The 22384-nt window shown below is 42.5% G+C and overlaps 1 protein-coding gene across 3 annotated transcripts in view; it reads right to left on the bottom strand.

Moving 5' to 3' along the window:
* The window catches only part of TMTC1 (transmembrane O-mannosyltransferase targeting cadherins 1), a 237115-nt gene that overhangs the window by 69412 nt on the left and 145319 nt on the right, over nucleotides 1-22384 (bottom strand). For 2 of the 3 annotated variants that reach the window (XM_081129443.1, XM_081129442.1), the window contains 2 exons: nucleotides 15015-15136; nucleotides 590-757 (listed from right to left, as the gene is read on the bottom strand). In XM_081129443.1, the coding sequence (XP_080985569.1) occupies nucleotides 590-757; nucleotides 15015-15136 (290 nt within the window). The remainder of the gene's footprint in view (nucleotides 1-589; nucleotides 758-15014; nucleotides 15137-22384) is intronic. The other variant, XM_081129441.1, reaches the window with a different exon arrangement.

Here is a 22384-nt window from a genome sequence, read left to right as displayed (position 1 = left end):
CCCAGGAACACAGTGTGATGAGCTACAGCCCCAAAGAATGTTTATACTCTATGACAAGTTTAGGACTGTAAGTGGACATTGTCATATTAGAAACAGCTTCCACAGCACATAAAAACCTACCAGGAAATGACAAAGTCCTTAATTTCCTCACTCAAAATTAATGTCTGAAATAAAGCAACTAGATCACAGATCACAACTTAATATTCTAGAAAATTTAAAGAAAATGTATAGCATTTCTCTTCCTTTTTGTAGTTTGCTTACCTTTCCCATTCGCTGGTCTGAACAATGAAATTAGACTGTCATTTCCATGTATTTAGATCTGATTTTTACAGCCCCACTCATCATTAAGACCCAAAAACCTTCCCACAAGTTTTATTTTCATAAATTCACTTAGCATGAGCTTCTGTAAAACTATATAATATCACTTTTAAAAAATCAAAGTTAAAAATTCTTCCATTTAAAGCTTTACCAAAACATTTTTCTGGATTAATAAATATTGCTAGACCCATGTTAGCTCATTTGTTTGGAAACAAATAATGCAAGGAAAAGTATAAATGGGAAGGGATCGCTTTGATCCATGGAATCTCACCTGAACAGGGACTCTCTTGACAGCCAGATTTCATTCTGTTTTACAGTTTTCCAAGAAAAAAGCAGCAGCAGCAGCACAGTGGACACAGTCAGGGTGGTGGCCCCACATCGATTTAGCCAAGTGCACAGCTTGCTCAGTCCATGCACAAAAAGGATGCAGTAGCCCATGCTGGAAAACAGGGCGGGGAAGCACAGTTACTTTGGGGGTGCAGTGGCATCCTCCTGAGCATTCCATCCTATATAGCAAACTTTCAAATGAAGCTAGTCCTGTGATAGAGAAACAACAAACATAAACCCCATCTTACACAGCATCGACGTGTTAGCTCTTGGACAGCTACGCTGGCACACTGGCTAGTTCTTTGGCATTAGTGTGGAGAATAGGTTCATCTTGTAGGCTCAAACTGCCTAGGGTCTCAGCAGCTCAGGCCTCATGACAAGTCCCTCATGCATGTTCGTGAGTCCTGAATGGACTCTTTGAACCTCGACCCCTGCATATTACTGGCACTGTGTGTCCAAATGTGGACTCTATGCTACAGCAAGTCACATCACAGCCCCCTCTCAGGTCCTGGGAAGGATGCTGGTCACCAAAGGTCATTGGTGTCTGTCTCCAGAGATATGTCATCTAGTATGTCTCCACTGTGGCCAGTCAAGTCCTTAAGCTGAAGGAAAATCTACCCACAGGCCAAAGCCTGAGCCTTGTAGCTTGGAGCTTATCACAGACAGGCTGCATTGATAAGATTCTCTTCCTGACACCAGCTCAGCTTTCCAAACAGACACGGAGAATCCCTATGCTATCAGAGTGGAATGTTGGCAGGCTGAAATCATGTCTGTAAAAGGCTCTGGCTCGGTGGACAGAACATGGTTCCTAACACCATCTACGCCCCCACGGGGGTCCTTCTTGCCTACCTACTGGCCTCCAAAAAACACAAACATTTAGTTGTATCCATTATGGCTTTGCGTGTTTTAGTCAAAGTCCACTTCATGCTAAAGATGATAACTACAAATTATTATAGAATATTTTAAGAGTGAAGCAAGCTTGTGTAAAGAAGTCCTGTTATACTAATGCTCTAAAAAGCCCAAAACTGATAAAGCCCACTTACTTGTTCAAGTATTTATTCATTCGCTCTCTATTATGTGACTGGCAATATGCCAAGCACTAAAAATACAATTATGAACAAAACAGAGGCCTTGCCCTCAAACAGCTCCAGTCCAGTGAAGGAGGTCGGCTTTGTAAAAGGAAACACCTGACTGCTCTCATTTCTCACACACCTCCTTTAAAGGAAACGCCTCTCCACGTTCCTCCTGGCTGCCTTCCTAAACGTCTGTGCTTTGGTATCAAGGGCAGCACAAGACAGAGGCATTTGAGGTTCCTGACTTGGAGACCTTGGAATCAATTCAAGTTGGAGCTCCAATTCCATACTTCAAATTGATTGGTCTAGCTCCCTCAAGTTTTAGGGTTCACTGCTTGGCAAAAGGGAGTGACCACCCTACTCACCACTGGGGGATGATGGTTTGAGCTAAGGAAGCCCATGGTCCTGATCCCCTATCCCAGCCACTAAATTTGATTGCCACAAGCACCTTGCAGAGCCTTGCAAATGCCAGACACATCACTGGTGAAAAAAAAATAAAAAAATAAAATAAATCCAAACCCTTCTTTCCACTTCCACAGCTCTCTATATTTGGTCTTTAAGGCATTACGATTTCCTAAAAATCTCCCATTTTTGTACAGCTGACCATGCTGATGTCATTACTGGTCACCATGGCAGCTTAAGCTCATGAGGCTGCTTGCCATTTACTCCCCTAGCCCCAGCCTGATCCCAAACCCTGACCGAGCAGAGTACTTCTCTGGCCACACAAAGGCCTTCTGGGCTCCATTCTTTCATTCGCCAGGTATTTCATAAACACTGATTATGTACCTGACACTGTGACAGGCACCAAGAACAGATCCGTGAATAAAAACCGGACCATAATTCTGATTCTTGTGAAACTCACAAGAGTGGGGAGACACAGCTGATGAGCAAATGAAACAAAGAGTATGTCACATAGAGTAGCATGATTTGTTGGGTGGGAAAAGCCCAGCAGGAAAGAGAAAGCGGGAGTCCAAGGTGAGGAGGAAGTTGAGATTTAATACAGGTGGCAAGGGAAGGCCTCGGTGGAAAGGTGACCCGTGGACAAAGTTCTGAAACGCAAGGGGTGCGCCACGCAGACACCCACATCTGCAGGGACGGCTGTCTTCTCGCTCCTGCCTTCATAAAGAGAAGAGAAAGGGGAGCTGACTTGCAGAATTAGGTCACAGAGCTCCTACAGATCCCAGGGCCACATTCCACCTGCTGTCCCACTGCTACAGTTTTGACTTGAGGGCTGACCCCTGTGTTCCTCGCCCCTTATCACACAGCTTCACCTCCTTCCTTCCCAGCCACTCTGCTCATGAAATCTCAGTTGTTGTTTTCTGTCTCTGCGTAGGAAACAGAGCTGCCATCTGGCAGAGCGGTGGGGAAGGAACACAAGAAGATTTCAACAGCTCTGGAGCAGTGGCTGCTGCAAAGTGGCAGAAGACAAGCAAAAATAATTAGCTGTCTTATATGCTTATATGTTTGTTGAGTGCCTCCTATGTGCCAGGCACTGTGCTAAATACTTTACATGGGACTGTCTATAACATATATAGGACAAGGGCAGTACTGGCTTTAAATATATTATCTAATTAAAAAATGTAATCCTCAGTATTTTCCATTTCATAAATGAGGAAACTAAAGCTTGTAGAAGTTAATTTGCCCACAGACCCAAAAGCTAGTAATAATCAGATCAGAAGGTCTATGGCCCTAACACTGCTATAATCCAGGAGTCGGCATACTTTTTCTGTAAGGGGCCAGGGAATACATATATCAGGCATTTCAGCCCTAAGGCCCCCGTCTTTTCTACTCAATTCTATTTTTGTAGCGGGAAATCAGCCATCGACACTACAGCATTGAAATGTTTCTTTACTGTGGCATTTCATCTTTAAACAACTCAGCAGCCGGGGTGAGAATTGCCCTCCATCGCTAGGGGCAGGGCAAGTCCTTTTACAGGGGAGTATCAAGCAAATGAGAAACTACATGCTTTTCTGGCCTCTAGAAAGATGAAACCAGACACGAGTTTGCTCTGGTTTATCTAGCTGAGGAGACTCTGGACTCTGACCAGAGACCTCTACGCAGAGCACAGAGGAACTCAGGGAAAATCATACCCTGGAGAACCCAGAGCCAAACTCTGGCTGCTAAATGTTTGGGTCAGCTCAGCAACAAGATGCATTTTCAAACACGCTTGAGTGCTTACCACTGCTGTCCCAGAGAATGGAGCTAATCACTTGGACACAGAGATGACCTCTCACTCACAGGCTGATGCTGCCTCCAATTTTGAACGTGATTTATTGACAAGTTCCTCAGCACGCAGTGCACACAATAACCAGAGACACTCTCATCTCTTCTTTATACTTTTATGATGCACACCCAAAGGGAACTGAACAGGAAATGCAAATAAACAATGGTTTTCCATTCACAATAGAATAAAAAATGTTTTAAACCTGTTTGAGAACTTTGTGAGCCATTAGGCATCCTGTAAATAGCACAAATGTGCTTTCTTAAACCTTGCCCAGAAGCTCTTAAGTGATCACAGAACAACACTTTCCATTTCCATTTCCATCAACCTGAAAGGATGACAATTTTCCACCTCTGGGCCAAGGATTTCATAATATTTGCTATGGCTTCCCTTTTTGTTTAATTACATGCAGCAAAGAGAATCTCTTTGTTATTAAGCGGAACAGAAATTCTACCTTTTAACAAGTTCAAACAACCCGCTGAGAGTGTCCATAAATTTATCTATCACATCACCGATATGAGACAGATCCAATCTTCCCATCTTATTACTCTAAAAAATTCCTAACTTTAGAGAGTTTAATGAAACACATCCCTAGTTAACTTCATTCGGATCTGCTGAATCCTTCCCACATGGCAAATTATTCAATGGTAAGATCTCATTCCAGTCTCATGGGTGTTGACCCCACGTGGAAAGACAGTAACACCCCGGATGGCTGAGCTCAGAGCAGGTGCTTCACTCTGTAGTTGGGGGCACCAGGAAGTCCATAGACTCCTCAGGTCAAATTTAACCTGGAAGCTGCCAGCTTCTGTAAGCCAAGACTCACTACTGTCCCTGTTCCTGCCTTGTTCTTCTACCTTAAATATTTCACAGACAGGGAAATTTCTCAGAAGACTGAACATACTTAGATGTGAGAGTGTATGAACTTTCTAAGAAAATGACCCCTAAGGCATCTCTTGTGCATTCATTCACCTAACACCCCATCCTGAGGATACAAGGCAGGTATGAAAGTTTCTTTATATTTATTTCCCCATGAAAAAGATTCCTTTTTTTTCTTTTTTCAGCATATCTATGGAACTGGGAGGAAAATGCCACTGCTTTCCCCTTCTGAGAGCTACCTAATTCTCTTTTACTTCTTTCACAATGAGATGCTTCCTCAACCTCACAGTTCACCTACCGGCTCTATAACAGATGAGAGCTCTAGTGGTAAAGAAGGCAAGGCTCTGGAGTCAGAACAAAACCCTGTTTGAACCTCAGTTCTGACTCTGGTGTTTGATCTCGGATAAATTAAGGTCTCTAGTTCATTTTTTTACTTTGTAAAAGGAAATAATATTATATCGTGGACAATGCCTGATACACACTAAACAGTAAATGATAACATTAATTTATGTTATAATAATATTATTACTTGGAAATTATTTTCTGTGACATGGAGTATAAGGCAGGAAATGTATAAAGTTTGTATTCCAGGTAGAAACAGATGTCTCTATACCAGCCTCCTCTAAATGTAGTAACATCCTAAGGCCTCCGGGATATTATTAGCTGCAGTGGAACAAGAGTGTTCTGGTACAGGCTTGAAGTTTGGGGGTTCGCAGTGAAGAAAAGGAATTTACTGGAGAATAAAGGGTCTGAAACTGGATCTTCTGTGCCATTCATGAGTTCTGTGGCCACAAGAGACTTGCTCAAGCTCATGAAGCCTTATTTATTTATGTTACTAGGGCTTAACATCGCCTGCCTTAAAGGCAGCTTTAAATACATTTACCTTAAAGGGCTGCTACTTGGAGTAAATGAAATAATACATGTGGATGTGTTCTGTGAACTGAACACAGGTATCAGTGTCTTCAAGTATTTAGTATGCTGTACTCTATTACATCAATAAAACATACTGCATATGTCATTAAATTATGTGGTTAGATTTGTAAATACACATTAAGAAATCCACTTTATCAAAGTCCAAACTGACCAAACTATATAATTTATAGAGCAATTATAAGCTTTTTAAAGGCATTCACCAAAATGCCTTTACAACTACAAAATCCCTTGTACAATATTGTTTGATTCAGAAGGTTTGATCCACACATCACTTTTACAGAACAAAATACCGCAGGGAATAAGATTCATTTGTAGAATGTGAAAAATATAGCCATGGATTTTTGTTAATGTGAATGCCCAGATCTCGGACACCACGAGCACTAAGCAAATCTCCTACGCGTTTCAAACCTTCCTCTGCTCTGTCTCTATGAAGGGAAAGAAAATGCAAAGTCTAAAGTCTAACCTTTTTGGCGAGTTCACGCACAAGGAGGAAGCTTTTGTATTCAACGTTGATAAGCAATAAAACATTACCTGTTGGAAAGTTCAAGCCTACCGCTTAAGGACAGAGAACATTTCATTCATTTTTGCACCATGAGCACTGGGCATACGACAAGGGCGGCTCCGCCAGTGTGGCCGGACCCTGCAGCTCAGGGATCAGAGGCTAACATGGAAACAAAGGCGGAGCTGGCAAAGAGCCAATCCAGGACGAGCATGGAGATGACAATGCCCACGGTGACTCGGTGCCCAGAGAGCTGTCCCCGCCCAGGACGCGGGGCTCTCCCCCGGTTGGTGCCTTCACTCCACACCCAGCCCCTTTCCCTCCAGCCTGGAGAGAGTCCTCACAGCCACATTTCCCATTAGGGCCTCGGAGGCCTTCTGGCCAAAGCCAGACCCTTCCCAACTAACTCCAACCCCAGAGCTATTTCTGAGAAGTCAGAAAGGCCACCTTCTCCGCTGTCCTAGGGCACACTCGTCTCCACCACCTGCATTCTGTCGCTCCTTCCTCCGCACACCACCCTGTTCTAGAGACAGCTTCTCCACTCTTGGAGCAAAGGCGTGCGGGACCATGCTCTAGTTGTTGCTGCCCCTCCACTATTCCCCGTGTTAACACACACATGATCACATAGGCAGGTGCTGTGTCCCGTGCCCGGTGTTCTTTAATTCTCTACAGTGATCTCTTATGAAGCATCTACTGTGCCTGGAACTGTGACAAAACACGGACATGCGAGATGGTGGTCCCAACTCACACGAGAGCAAGACAAGCCAGGCCTCTAAAGGAGTGTAAAGGACATTTTCAGATTGCTGAAAACTGCATAAGGAGCCACGGGTTTGTGACCTCTGTCCCTGTGCCGAGTCCAAGAGAAAAGGGAAAGATTCACTAATAACAAGGGGTCCTGTTGGGAAGGAAGCTGAAATGGCAACATTTGAGTCCACCCATGCCCTCCAGGTAAAGCCACAGCCAGCTGTGCGGGATGCTGAGCGCGTGACATCTACTCTTTGGTCTCCTCCACTCACAGGCGCATCCCATAACCTTCGGGATCGTGTCTTACGAGGCTGACATGCTGAGCTAGGGAATGAAGATGAGCTCTGCAGAATCGAGGGTGGGAAGAAGAGGGCTGAGGAAGGGGGAGCCTACACCTATGTTGTGTGGATTTCCTTTGACTTGGGTTCACCCCATCTCCTCATCTGCACAGGGTAGATTAAAATAATGACTTGCAATTACCTGGCATAGCTTACAACGTTTTTCACATATATTATTCTGGTCTCATCTGAATCCAAATTATACCCTCCAAATTTTACTTTTTAATTCCTGTTTTTTAAGACACTTGCTATCCACCATTTAGGCCTTAACAGACATAAGCATTCATCTTTTATAGCTAACGGGGTGCTGTAACATAAAGGCGGTGATTGCAGGCTAGTAAGTAACTGTTCTAACTTGTCCTCACCTTGCGCCCTGGGCTGAGCACAACTAATTCAGCACCACAGATTGGCCAATTATCTTCAGCCCGTGAGCACCGCCTCTCAGCTCCTTTCATTCTCACCATCACTCTGTTCTATTTGTCTGTGATTAACCACCTCTGGTTTCAGAACACATTCAGTTCAGTCCCTCAGCAGAGTCCTCCTGCTTCCCTTCCTGGTCATGACCTTCACACTGAGCTCACCCCCATGATGTCTTGGTGACTGGCCACCAGTCTGGTGCAGCTCTAGTACCACCCCTACCTGGGCACTGCCCTGGACAGTAACCCTCACTGGATGGAACAGTTCATGCTGGCACAGCCAGAGCAAAGAGACAAACAGACTGAAGTCAAATATCCCCATCCTGGCCCTATGGTATTCCAAAGAATAACATTAATCGACTTTTGTAAGCCCAGTATAGGTGAAAGACCAGCAGGAAGCCTCTGACTATGTGACACTGGAGGTTTGCACCACCCAGAAAGGATTGGAGATGTGGGACAACTTGACAGATTCAGCTTTCTTTTTAAAAAAATATATCTTTATTGATTTCAGAGAGACGAAGGGAGAGGGAGAGAAAAACATCAATGATGAGAGAGAGTCATTGATTGGCTGCCTCCTGCACCCCCCCCCCACTAGGATTGAGCCCACAACCCAGGCACGTGCCCTCACTGAGAATCAAACCACGATCTCCTGGATCCTAGGACAGTGCTTAACCGCAGAGCCACGCTGGCTGGGCCAGACTCAGCTTTCTTATAAAATATGGTGAATAACATGGAAGAGACTATACTTCAAAGCATTAGAATACTTCTCAACATAAAAAGACTTTTTTTCATTACCCAAATCCTAAATTTCCCCTCCAACAGTATCACTGATCTTTACTTTGCTTTCTCGTCAGGCCGTGTGGCAACTTCACCCTCTTGCTCCCTAGGGTAACAGCATTTCTCCTTCCCTTTGCCACTCTCATACCACAAAAGAACACGTTATTGTTTTAAGATGACAGTGACAGAAACGCATATAAATGAATTCAGAGCTTAAAACTAAATAATAATTGAGTGATTTGGTTAATTTAGCCAACACATATACACACACTTATACACACATATTCTCACAGGGCGGGTACACTTGACGGTGCAACTGTGAAAACTTCCTATCAATCTATCTCTTAGATTGTACTTGAGTGGCTCTATGACAAGCCCAAGTTGCTTTTCCTATCCCTCTAATGTACTATACGATGGGAATTTCAAACAAAGTATAAAACTAAGAAGCAAAGAGACTTAATATCTGGCTTAACCTTGCTTTGAGCCCTATTTAGATATTAGGCTTCCGCCCAATTCCTGAGTATCTCCCCACTGAGGTTTGATCTTTGATACGGACAGGCAAACCTCTGACCTGTTCTCGTGGCCTGCAGCCTCTCTTAATAAGCTCCCTGTACTACTGCTCCTTGAAGAGGGAAGTCTGGCATTGCCCTTGCTGCCAGGGCCCCATTTCCTCCTGACACACATTCCTTGTTGCTGCTTGCCTACAGGAACTTCTGATTTTCAACCTGTCCCTGCTGCTCATGAGGACACCCTTTCATGTCACAGAGGGAGCCTGTGCTCGTGGAGATGTTCTCCTTCTTTTCCTGCCTTTCCCCAGGGAAACACGTCTCCCTTTCCCTACTGGGCCCATCCTGCGGAAACTGAGCAGACATAGGTGGCCCCACTCCAATGCATGACAAAGTTTTTGTTTAAGATCTTAAGGGAAAAAACTCATGCTTTCTACAAGGTTATCTGGAATCACAGAACAGTTGAACTTTGGAACAGAAAGACATCTCAGAGACCATGTAGCAGAGATTACTGGAAGTTTAGATTTCCCAAACTAGTAAAATATCCAAAAGGGGGGAGCTGCGTGGGGGAGGGGAAACTGACAGAGGGTTGTGTGCCCCTCATGCTCTCAGTTTTGGAGAACCACTGAGCAAGCTCAACCCTCTGGTTTTACAGTTAGGAACATCGTGTCCCCAAGACGGCCATGCAGTGGGGGGCCAGGCTGAGCTGTGCTGATTCCCAGTTGAGTCTCTTCCTACTGGATGGCTAAAGTCAGTTTTTGTTGTTACCAAAAAAATTTCTCTGCTTCTTCTAGTATCTGGTAAAACTCTGATTCACTCTTGTTTTGTTTTGTTAATCATCACCCCCAGGATATTTTTCCCATTGATTTTCAGAGAGAGCGGAAGGGAAGGAGGGAGAGAGGGAGGAGAGAAACATCGATGTCAGAGAGGCACATCGATCCGTTGCCTCCCACATGCTCCCCGATAGGGGCTGGGGATCGAATCTGCAACCCAGGTGCGTGCCCTTGACAGGGAACTGAACCCATGACCCTTCAGTGCGAGGGCTGACACTCTACGCACTGGGCTACACCAGACAGGTCTTGATTCCCTCTTAAATAATCATCTCTCTCCTCCAGCAACTCTGAAGATACACATGCATAGATGGTTCATCAGAAGGGGTCCCCAATGTCAGGTAACAGAGGTAGTGTTCCTTCGGAGTTAACACTTCTCATTTTTCCAGCTAAAAATAAATACTGCAGTATTGTTTCAATAGCAACCTATGTAAGATTTTTAAAATTCCAATTCAAATTGATAGGTATGATTTGAAAATATTTTGCAAAATTGAAAATGAACAAGAGTGCTTTTTTTCCCTCAATTTTCCATGTCTAGTCTGCCTATACATTTAGGGATTACACAATTCAGATGGCATCTCTTTCTAAGAGTAGGGCAATTTTTAATTTTTCTTTCTTCCCTCAACTACATGCTATCTTCTGTGGTTTCAATTATTCGTGATCAGTTCTACCCATAATATTGTTGCTGCCTTCCCTTATTTCTGCCTACTCTTTTCCCACCTCCACTCATTCATGTTTTCTTAAAGAAGCTTAGGAATTTGCTCTTTGGCACTGAAGTGAATAAATCATCCTTAATCTGGCAGGTGAATGGATAGCTGAACACAGACTATGACTTTATTTGACCGCTCTCAACAACAATTTCTGCTTCACTGGTTCTGATTTTAGTCCTTCTAAACATTCTAATGTGCTTTTTATAAAATACAAAAGAGGTAACCGTAAAAGTATATGCCGCTCTTGAGATAAGAATAAGAGATAAAAATTCCTGTGAAAGAATGATTTAAGCCCCGAACTCTCCTGCCTGTTCAACAAGGGCATGGACAAAATTGGCATTTATCATCAGAAGAAAGGACTATTCCAATTTTTTTTGGTGGTAAAGCTCTGACCCTAAAGCCATGCAGTGCTATATAGATAGCCCACTTCTGTGCCTTTTATCTGCAGATTGCAAGCGAAAGGAGGTGCAGGTGAGAGGAGGCGGTATTTTCAGTCTTTCCTAGCTTAGGATGGAGGGCAGTGAGGATGTTTACATGGCCCGGTCATTATTAGGAATAAAGGTGGAAGATGCAAGAGCTTTGCTGGCCTGGCTCATTCTGGGCTCATCTTGTAACGTGGCCAAAAGAGCCCCTGGGACTGACGGGACTCACCCAGTCACCGTAGAACACTTCCACGGTGTTCATGAGTGACACTCGAAGGCCAGGAGTTGGCTCCATAATAACTTGAAATAGTTGATGAGCACGAAGCCCCCTTCCTCAGAAGGATTACCAATTTACTCCATTTTCCTATCGGCTGCTCAAGTTTTTGAGACAACACAAAATTTCGGCATAAAGATAATGACCTGTATTTCCCAGAATGCCATTGAGTACACTGTGTGTATCTTTTCCTTAAAGTACTGGGTACCGATGCTGTGGAAAACGGCTTATCAAGGTCAATAATGGAAACAGGGTCACGCAGAGAAGATTCCTGTGTATATCAAAGGCTTGGGACATGTCCATCACCATCATCAAGTCAATGCGTAGGTTCATTAAATGCAATAGACATAATCCAGTGCTCTGACACCTTTCGAGGGATGCCGGCAGCACCTGCAAAATTCTCTGTGCCCCCTCGGTACCCCCTCCCATGGAAGATTTCGGCAGCTCTTTGTCCAACTGTCTACCATCCTCCACTGAGATGGGTGGCTGATCACTGCTGGGTAAAATCTTTCCCAGAAGAAGTCCCCATTTTCACAGAAAACTGTCAGTATTTACAAACTGGCTCTGATGAAGTCATTAGAAGTCTCTAAGCCCACGGCATAGAAGTTGCCCCACCTAAGCTTTAATTTCTGACTCAGCTTGGACCACCTCTGTTGCACGATTTTAGGTAACAATGGAATCCATCGTCATAAGTAAAACAGCTCCCCTGTGGTGTTAGTTACAGTGACGACTGAAGAAATACTGGGACTCATTAGAGGTGCAGTGTCTCACTCAAAAAATCCTAGGTTTCCTCAATTCCAGCCTCTCAAAATCTGCATTAAACTCTCAGGTTTGTGCTCAGAGCTGTGAACCTGGCCTAGCAATCTGACCTCTTTATCAGCCCCCAGGACCACCTCTACAGGGCAGGAGAGCACCTCCACCTCCGTCACATGGCTTTGGAGAGGGAGAGTGGCCTGGCTGGGCACAGTGATGAAATGGATATTAATACAGGAGATGGTAGGCAGTAAAGGGAAGTCCTCAGAAAATGATGGCATATCTCCAATACTGCAATGCATAGCTGCAGGAACTCGAAGGGAAGAGAACAGCCATCTTTCTAATGAAGGCCAGTTTCCTGAAATTGATTTTGGATGACTCTACACCAAGTTTGCACAATGTAGCAAAATCCAAATTGCTTCTGAGAGGCAGGCACTTGCTCTTGGTAATATTGATGTTTTCTTCGTATTCAGAACTTTTATTTTAATCCAAATCACTTTACTCCTAGCAGAAAAAGGGCGGGGGCACCACTTTGTCTTTTTTAGAGAAAATGAAATAAAGGCAGAGGAAGGTCTATTTAAGATATGGCAGCATGGAAACAGCCAGAGCTGACATGCTTTTTCAGGTGTTAGGACACACCTACCTGGGTGAGAGGAACCCCTTGCTTTAAATAAGATATTCCACCAATGGCTGATGACAATATTATGGACTTCCACAATGTTTACCTAAGGGTCTCTTTCAGAAAAGTGAAATTTTAGCTTCTTTTTTATCACAAATTGTTCTCTTATATCTGGATTAGGAAAGTGTGTTGCACGTGCAATTCCTTGTCACCCAGACCCCAGACTCCTGAGGATTTAGATCATAGGACTCTTGGAAGTATTAAGTCCCGATTACCAAATGGAGTTGCTCTGAAAGTACTTCAACTGAGTCTACATCTTCTCCTCTTTTTCAGTTGAGAAAAACACTATGTCTCTATTGGAGAAGTAATGTAGTCTGGCAGGTGAGAGATCTGTCAGTAGGCAAGGATCTGCATCCCAGCTCTGCGGCTCACTAGATATGCCACCTGGGGCAAGTCACTTCATGTCTCAGGCACAGGCTTTATTTTTACAAAATAGGAACAATGCTATCAGCTACCTCAACTGATTCAACAACAATACGTGATATTTATCAACCACGTACAACACAAAACACTTTCTAGGTTTTACATATGATCATCTCATTTAATGCTCACAATCTCTCATTGAGTTGGGTGTTATTATTTTCACTGTACACAGATAAGGAAACTGAGGCTTAGGACATCATGCTCACGTTTCAGCCAGAATTCCAACACCGGCACTCTGACTTCAGAGGGATGCTGTTAACCACCACCTTCAGCATGAATTAACTGATACAACACATACAACATGTTTAGCATAGTGGCTGACATACAACACAGATTCAATAAAAGTTCTGATATAATGAATGTTAAAATAGTATTAATGAGAATAATATTTTAAAGAATATTACGGCCTGTTAAATGTTTAGAGAGAAAGATGCCTTTTTATTAATAAGCAGCTAGTACATTCTTTGAGGGAAGAAACTGAGATTCACTTGTGTTTGTAGCCTCAGCTTCTAGAATAGTACACCCAGCAACCGTGCTCGGTAAATATCTGTTCAATGAAGAATGAATATCGACTCCACTTGGAATTATCGGTATTACAAGGAACACCTGACTGAGCCACTTTCAACAGCTCTAAGCAAAAACATACCTAGACCAGACACTGATGTCCCCTTTCGCCCTTCATGATTATTACTGGCCAGGCCTCACAAGCCTGTTATCTTTAAGGCCATACAGAATTCGAAGCATCTGTGTTGTATTTTTGTCCTTATAGAACAGTATTTACCAAGAAATCATCTCCTTCCCAAATTGTACAGAAGACACATAAACTGAAGGGCTGCTGTCTCCTCAACCAAGTCAAAATCAGATGCTGCAAAGTCTTAGGAAAGCTGTTAGGTATTTGGATTGGGAGGAATTCAAAGGTTATGAAATTCATTTCTAATTATATGTACTTTTAAATTTCTAATTCAATATCAATAAATAAAATTAAATCTTATTCATTGATATTTAAATTAATTTTATTTAAATTATTTTAAAATCATAATCTAATATCAATAAATAAGAAATAGTTTCCTTATAATATTTTGGTTTATATTACTTCCTTTTAGAAAAGTTCATTCTTACACATCATTCATTAAATTATTTCACTTTAGGATGTTAACCAAAAATCTTTATTTTCAAAATGAGAAAGCCTGGGTTCTAAAAAGCTTCATGTCTTATTCAAAATCACACAACAGAAAAATGGCAGAACCATTTCAGGGACACATCCAGGCATCTGAAAAGAACTGTGGCCTTGGAATGATGACATTTGAATAAGACAGGAGAAAAAACAAGCTTCGGCACAGCACAAATATTCAGAATTAAGTGGCATTATGTAATCACACATGTCTAAATGCCCTTTGTATTTGTAACCATTTTTTTTTCAAGGACAAATTTTTTTGAAACTGTTCTTATTTTTAAATAAAAAAATCAAAGAAAAATAGAGAAAGAAGGAAGAAGATAGAATTAAATTATAATCGTGTTACTTAACATAATAATTTTAAGCACATCAAAAATATTTCTAGAAAATTACTATAATTATGTTTAATAAAACAGAGAGGTATTTGGCAAGGAATGTATTGGTAAATGACTGCTGCTAAAATCCTGAGTATACTCCAGTTGCTCTTTCCCATTTAACTGTCCCGCTTCCAGCTGGCGGTGAGCCCCCGTAACCTAGAGTGAACGAGTGCAAGCGTGAGCTCATCCAACCTTCTCTGCGGCTGTTTGGAAAGCTGAGGCAATAAGCACCTTAGCTCCACAAGGATCTAATTGCGATACACTAAAGGACTGTCTCTCTGGGGCTGTTGGTATTGGTGACAGAGGGCAGGTCTCATAAAGACGAAATCATGAGCAGTAATTACCTGGGCATGTAAAGGACTCTCTCGGCCACCACAAAACCCACCCTGAAGAAGAGATTGCTGGCTGGGATGAATGGGAAAACCAGGAACAACAAGCCCACTAAAACTTCCTTGTGCTCCAGCCTCTGAAACACACAACAGTGAAGGACAAATTAATTGCAGGTTAATTCCACTTCAGTCAGCATTTAACCATCGCTTTCATTTTCAAGTTCTCATGGAAGGAATGAATAGATTAGACCAATGAAAACCTTTTGATCATTGTGCTAAATTCATCAGAAAAAGCCCTCAGGCTAACACCTACGGCTTGTCAAAATAGTCACCAATACCCAACAAGCACTTGCCACCCAGAAACATCTGATTATTTGCACAATAGGGTCAGTGACCATCACTCCCTGTTCCGGGCTGGCCCTACAGCACGCCTGTTTCTTGGTACTGTCCCCTTTAAGAATTTCTGTCGCTGACAGGAAACTCATTCCTAGGGAGCAAAACAAACTGATATAGTCAAGCTCACTGAGGCATCATGGAGAATTATTGTTCCCTCAGAAACAGAATGCAGTACACACACACACACACACACACACACAAACACACACACTGTTCCCTCAGAAACAGAATGCAGCACACACACACACACACACACATTGTTCCCTCAGAAACAGAATGCAGTGTACACACACACACACACACACACACACACACACACACACACACAGACACCAGGAGCAGAGCTTAGCATAAACGAAATTAAATGCAAATGGTAAAATTTGGTACCAATGGGGGAGATCATTTGACCTAAGGAGTTTTTAGCACCTCTCAAATTAAGCCATTAAGAAAGTATTTATTCCATGAAATTTTTGGGAATAAAAATTCATTATAATAATAACTCATGAAATTGACGAAGAACCATTCTGTAGTGTTGTACCTCTTAGCATGTAAAGATTTTTCTGTCACTCATAGTTCACAGAAAAAAAATTCTGTTTATTACTAAAACTGTGTTGTAATGGACACTATAAAGAGTAGTTTGTATTTCCATGAGCGAATATGGTATGATCACATTTGAAGAGAGGCCTATTTAAAACAAATCTTAACGTAGTGGATGGTAGGTTTTTTCATTTTAAAAAACGTTTAAGAAAACCAAATAGAACTTTCCATATTACAGTTCTAGACGTTTCTTACTAACATTTTAAATATTCTATTACTTTTAATAATTGTAGAAGACTAAATAAAAGAATTTCACAAATATAAACAAGACTCCCTAATACAAACTACAAACACTTTTAAAAGACTCTAAAAATCTTGAGATATTTGACATCTGGATTTTATTAAAATCTTTGTGTGTTTTTTTACAACATATTGAGTAATAAAATTTCTGACAGCAAGTCCATATGAACAAATGTGATTTGGACAATTTCTCTTAATAGTTAACAATCTGTATTTAAGTAATGATCTCATTGTTCTACCTAAAGAATTACACTCTAGACCGGCTGAGTGAGGCTAAGCGGTTAAGCGTCAACCTAGGATCCAGGAGATCGAGGTTTGATTCCGGGTCAGGGAACATGCCCGAGTTTCGGGCTCGATCCCCAGCAGAGGGCGTGCAGGAGGCAACTGATCAACAACTTTCTCATCATTGATGTTCTCTCTCTCTCTCCTTCTTCCTTCCTCTCTCTAACATGAAAGAAAAAGAAGGAAAAAACTACATAAAAAGCCTTCAACTCAAACAGATGAAATAATGTTGTATTTTCTATGACCCACTAAAATTGATTTTAAAAAAATGGGTAAGAAAAGTAGAAAGTTCACTATATTTAAAAGCTGCATTCTATCTTTGTAATTTAGATTATAGTTTGGGTTGACAACGTACATTTTAGTTCAAGAACTTGAAGTTTACATAATTTAAAAAGAATAAACACCTTCATAAAAATCCTGTGACATCAAGAGCAAGTACTTCTTGCTAAAATTAAAAATAAATCCCAGAGAGACAACAAGATGGTGGAGTAGGTATCTGTGGTACCTGCCGCCTCCCCTGACCACATCAAAATTACAACTAAACTACAGAACAACCATCACTCAGAACATCCTGAGATCTAGCTGAACAGAAGCCCTACAACCAGGGAACTAAAGGAGCATCGAGACTGGTAGGAAGGGCGGAGACGCAGGCAGATCGGGGCTGAATTGCGGAGATGCGGCTGCAGGCCCACACCCGGTGCCGCAGTTTAAACCCGGGAAGGGTATCTCGGCGGTGGAGGTTTCCTGGAGGAGCAAGGGGTCCCAGCCCCACATCAGGCCCCCCAGACCATGGTTCCAGTGATGGGAAAAGAAGTCCCCACAGCTTCGGGCTATAAAGACAGCAGGGATTGGGGCTGAGTGGAATGGAGGCTGTGGGAGCCCCCGGCATCCCTCTTAAAGGGCCCACGCATAGACTTACTCATATGTGCTCCCTCTGAGCCCAGTGCTAGGCAGCAGCTTGAAAGGAACCTGGGACATTCGAGGAGTAATTAACTTGCTTGGAATCAGGGCGAGAGCTGAAGGGGCAGCTTTCTCTCAGATAAAAGAGCTGGCAGAGGCCATTGCTCCTTTGACGAGCCCTCCCCTCACAAAGCCTGCAGGTAGGCACCTTCTCTAAATCTCCATCAACCTGACTCACACCTTTGGTCCCACCCTGGTGATTCCTGCAGACCCTGCTCCTCACAACTTGTAAGCTCATCCAAGCCATTTCCAGTGGCTTTTCTATGCAAGTGGCCTCTCTAGCTTCATTCTTAAGACTTCCCTAAAATCTCTCAAACAAGCAGCAGCTGGTCTCAGCATGCCCCATACCTCTCCATAAGTGGTCCCAGGAGTGGCACTAGTGGCAGCCTGTACTGGTTCATAGCTTGGGCTCTCCTGGACACCTCCAAGCCCAGCACAAGCAGCAGCCATCTATGGATTGCTGTGTAGCTCATGCTGGGTGGCCCTGGGCAAGGCACAGCAGAGGCTGACTTTGCACCTCCTGAGAGGCCCCACTGAAGCAAATCCTGCTCCACAGGGGTGTCCCCAGCACAGCAGATCTTTGGCTGTAGCTGAAGCTGATCCTCAAAGCCAGTTGGCCTGGGGGTCAATTCCTCCCAGTGATTCCAATAGCAACCAAGGCTCAACTACAACAGGACAGTGCACACAGCACACACAGGGGAGCACCTAGAAGGCCCAGCTCAGGTGACTGGGGAGGCTGAGCCACTGGGCCCTACAGGACACCTACTACACAAAGCCACTCTACAAGTTCCAGGAGACATAGCAGCTCTACCTAATACATAGAAACAAACACTTGGAAGCAGCCAAAATGCGGAGGCAAAGAAACACGTCACAAATGAAAGAACAGAAGAAATCTCCAGGAAAAGAACTAAATGAAGATCCAAGCAAGCTAACAGATACAGAGTTCAGAATTATGGTTATAAGGATGCTCAAGGATATTAGCAAGTCTATTAAGGAAACTAGTGAGACATCAATGACATAATAAAGTACCAATTTGAAATGAAGGCTACACGAACTGAAAAGAATAATAATTTACATGGAATCAACAGTAGAGTAGAGGACGCTGAGAATCAAATCAGCAATTTGGAACATGAGGAAACAAAAAACACCCAACCAGAAGAGCAAAAAGAAAAAAGAATCCAGAAATATGAAGATAGTGTAAGGAGTCTCTGGGACAACTTCAAGCAGACCAACATTTGCATTATGAGGATACCAGAAGGGGAAGAAAGAAAGCAAGGAATTGAAAACCTATTTGAAAAAATAATGACAGAAAACTTCCCCTACCTGGAGAAAGAAATAGACTTACAAGTCCAGGAAGCACAGAGGGTCCCAAACAAGAGGAACCCAAAGAGGCCCACAGCAAGACACATCATAATTAAAATGCCAAAGGTTAAAGACAAAGAGAGAATCTTAAAAGCAGCAAGAGAAAAGCAGTTAGTTATTTACAAGGGAGCACCCATAAGGCTGGTGTCTGATTTCTCAACAGAAACTTTGCAGGCCAGAAGGGAGTTGCAAGAAATATTCAAAGTGATGAAAAGCAAGAACCTACAACCAAGACCACTGTACCCAGAAAAGCTATCATTTAAAATTGAAGGTCAGATAAAAAGCTTCACAGAGAAGAAAAAGCTAAAGGAGTTCATCACCACCAATTCAGTATTACATGAAATGTTGAAGGGTCTTCTTTAAGAAGCAGCTAATGAACAAAATAATCTGACAAAATAGACCCAGAGACACTGAAGCATGCAACAGTCTATCCTATCTCAGAGGGAAGAGGGAAGAGGGAAGAGGGAAGGAGGATAAGGGGTGGGAAGAGATTAACCAAAGGTGTTATATGCATAACCCATGGACACAGACAATTACAGGGTGAAGGCCTGAGGAGGGGGTGGGAGCAAGGTGAAGGGGGTCAATAGGGGAAATAAATGGGACACCTGTAATCCTTTCAACAATAAAGAGAAATTAAAATAAATTAATTAATTAATTAAATAAAAATAAATCCCAGATAAAGAAGTACAAATTGGTAGTTACAAAATATCCACAGGGATATAAAGTAAAGCATAGGAAATATAGTCAATAATGTCATAACTATGTATGGTGCCAGGTGGGTACTGGAAATATAGGGGGGACCATTTTGTAAAGTATAAGATTGTTTAACCACTATGCTGTGCACCTAAAACTAATACAAAATAACACTGAATGTAAACTGTGACTAAAAAATAAAAAATATATATTAAAAATAAATAGATAAGTAAGTCCTAGAGAATAAGTGTTTTATTGAGTGTTCCTCATGAACTCTGTGCCGATTATTAAGTACGGGTTTGACATGCTATTTTCACAGGTGTACTTTATGTTTTAAAGCTAGTTGAGCCCTAGACGGTTTCGCTCAGTGGTTAGAGCGTCAGCCCGAGGACTGAAGGGTCTCAGGCTCGATTCTGGCCAAGGGCACGTCCCTTGGTTGCAGGCTTGGCCTGGTCAGAGCGTGAGCAGGAGGCAACCACTGTATGTGTCTCACATTGATGTTGATGTCTCTCTCTCCCTCCCACTCTCTGTGCAAAAGCAATGGAAAAAATATCTTTGGGGGAGGAAAAAAACCACAAAACTAGTTGAATACTTCTTTCAACTCTTTCAAAAGCTGAAATACTTTTTATAAAAGTATTCATCTATCTTCCTGCAGAAGTTTCTAAAGAGAATTTAATACTCCCTCTTTGTTAATACTATAGAATTAAGAAGTGTAAGTGTATAAACAGAACTCCAACTGGGCTATTATCCATGTCTCTAGCCAGTGTTTTATCCAAAGTGGTGCCTCCTTGTCCCTCATCAAGGTTATTAGAGAACAGCCTTCACTGGGGATATGAAAGAGGCATCACCTTCATATCCCGAACATCACACCTTCTTGCCTGACCACAGGCCACCGTCCTCACTATGTTTTGCATATGTTTATGTCCTTTACTCAGCAGAACACTCAGTGCTTCCGCAGCCACTAGGTTTGGAGGAGGTGGGTGTCAGGTGTTAGCAGAAGCCCAACTCCATGCTGCCTTCCCCCCTCATTCACTGAGCCCCTGTAGTGGGCAGGATCCCCAAGTGCTCACTGCTGCTTGGGGACATGGAGAAGGATCCTTCAGGCTCCAAACACAGTTTTTACTTCCTTCATGGCAATCATTCTAGTTATAATTACATATTTATCTGTGTGTTTACTAACTTTAATATCTCCACTAGACTGTAAGCTCTATGAGGGCAGGGAGCTGGTCAGTTGTGTTCTCTGGTGCATAATTTGTGTTTAACTCAGTGCCTGGCACTTAGTAGGTCCTCATAAATATCTGTTGAATAAATCAATAAGTGAATAAATGTACCAGGCAAGAGAGAAAACTGGAGAAGGCAGAGAGGACTTCCTGGTGGAGGTGACAACCTGGGTTTGAAAAATGAATGAATGCCTACAAGACAAATTTGCAGGTACTTGTGGGGAGGGGTCACAGCTAATCTAATTCCAGGGAGCAGATACAGAATGTACAAAGCAGGGAATAAAACTATACATGTTGGCAGTTGGCAAATCATGAGGATCTTGTAGGCCTTATGTGGAGCTGACCTTTATTTAGAGCCAATGGGGAGATACTAAAGGGTCTGACATGTATAGAAAGAAGAGCCAGTGTCCAGGAGATGATGTCGATTCAAGTTGTGCTCCTGCCATCAACACACCATTAGTCACTTTGAGCAGGCACCGCATGACCTCTCCCATGCCTCAACTATAAAATGAGACGAGTGAGGCACAGGGCTCAGTGGGGCTACAGCCCCATAAGGGTTTCTCGATCAGCAGAAGTCCCTGTTATTGGACTTGTGAGTTGTGGGCTTAGAGGCCAACACTCCATACTGCTCCTGGAGGGGCTGGTCTTCCAATGTGTTTTCCTTCATTTTCAAAATATTCAACTGAAGACAGTGGCACTATGCCTAAATTCAATGAAGTTTTATTTTGAAAAAAATAATATTCGTGAAAAAAATTATTCTCAAATTAAATTGATGATTATATTTTTTGTCTTCCCTCCTCCCAATTAGGTCAAGAAGTATAGAAAATTTAAGAACATATTTCTTTAAGCTGTGAGTCAATCAGCCAAGCATAAAGTCAGGAAAAAATATGTCATGGATGTGGCTGAATTTCCTAGAATGAAAAAGGCTGGGAGGAAATCCAAGTTTGTATCCTGTGGATCACAGATGTGACAAAATTGCCTAAATAATTTATAGCTTATTTCAGCCTAATAGAATCAGATGGAATGCAAACAAAATATGACTGGGGGCGCGGGGAAAGAAAATCTGTGGCATTTTCCAAAGTACAAAAAAGTGTGTTTATTTCTAGAAAAAGAGGCAAATGGAAATTTACTTATTCCAAATTACACTAAGGGGTGAAAAGACATGAGAATTCAAAGAGCTAATATATGGCCATTAACAATACATGTTATCTGCTGATTAACTGTGCAAAGTCAGACAAATTAATTTACTTCTCTGAGGTTTAATTTGATGATCGGTTAAAAAAGAGCAAGGGTATTGATACCTATTGTATTTGTAGAGAAAGTGTGTGACAGACTCACTAGGATTTTCTGTTCTGGCTTAGTAGGATACAAAGCAGCAGCCTCCCGAGCTGTAAAGAGGTGAAAATCTCTCAACGCCCCTCCTTAGGGTACCCAGAGCGTCGCTCAGCCACTACAGGCCCCACTACGTATCTGAACAAGCAGCTCACAGTTTTCTCGGAACCAGCAATTACCTCTAAGAAAATCCAGCTGCAGAATCCAAGTTTAGGCTGGTAGCTGTGGTTTATCTTCTCCCATTCTTACTCTCAGTTCACCTTTCAAAGCACTGGCCACAGACAAGGACACATACACAAACAT

The sequence above is a fragment of the Miniopterus schreibersii genome (assembly GCF_964146895.1).
Source record: "Miniopterus schreibersii genome assembly, chromosome: 2".
Lineage (NCBI taxonomy): Eukaryota > Metazoa > Chordata > Mammalia > Chiroptera > Miniopteridae > Miniopterus > Miniopterus schreibersii.
The sequence above is the reverse complement of the archived record's forward strand: the minus strand, read 5'-3'. Positions and strand labels throughout refer to the sequence as shown.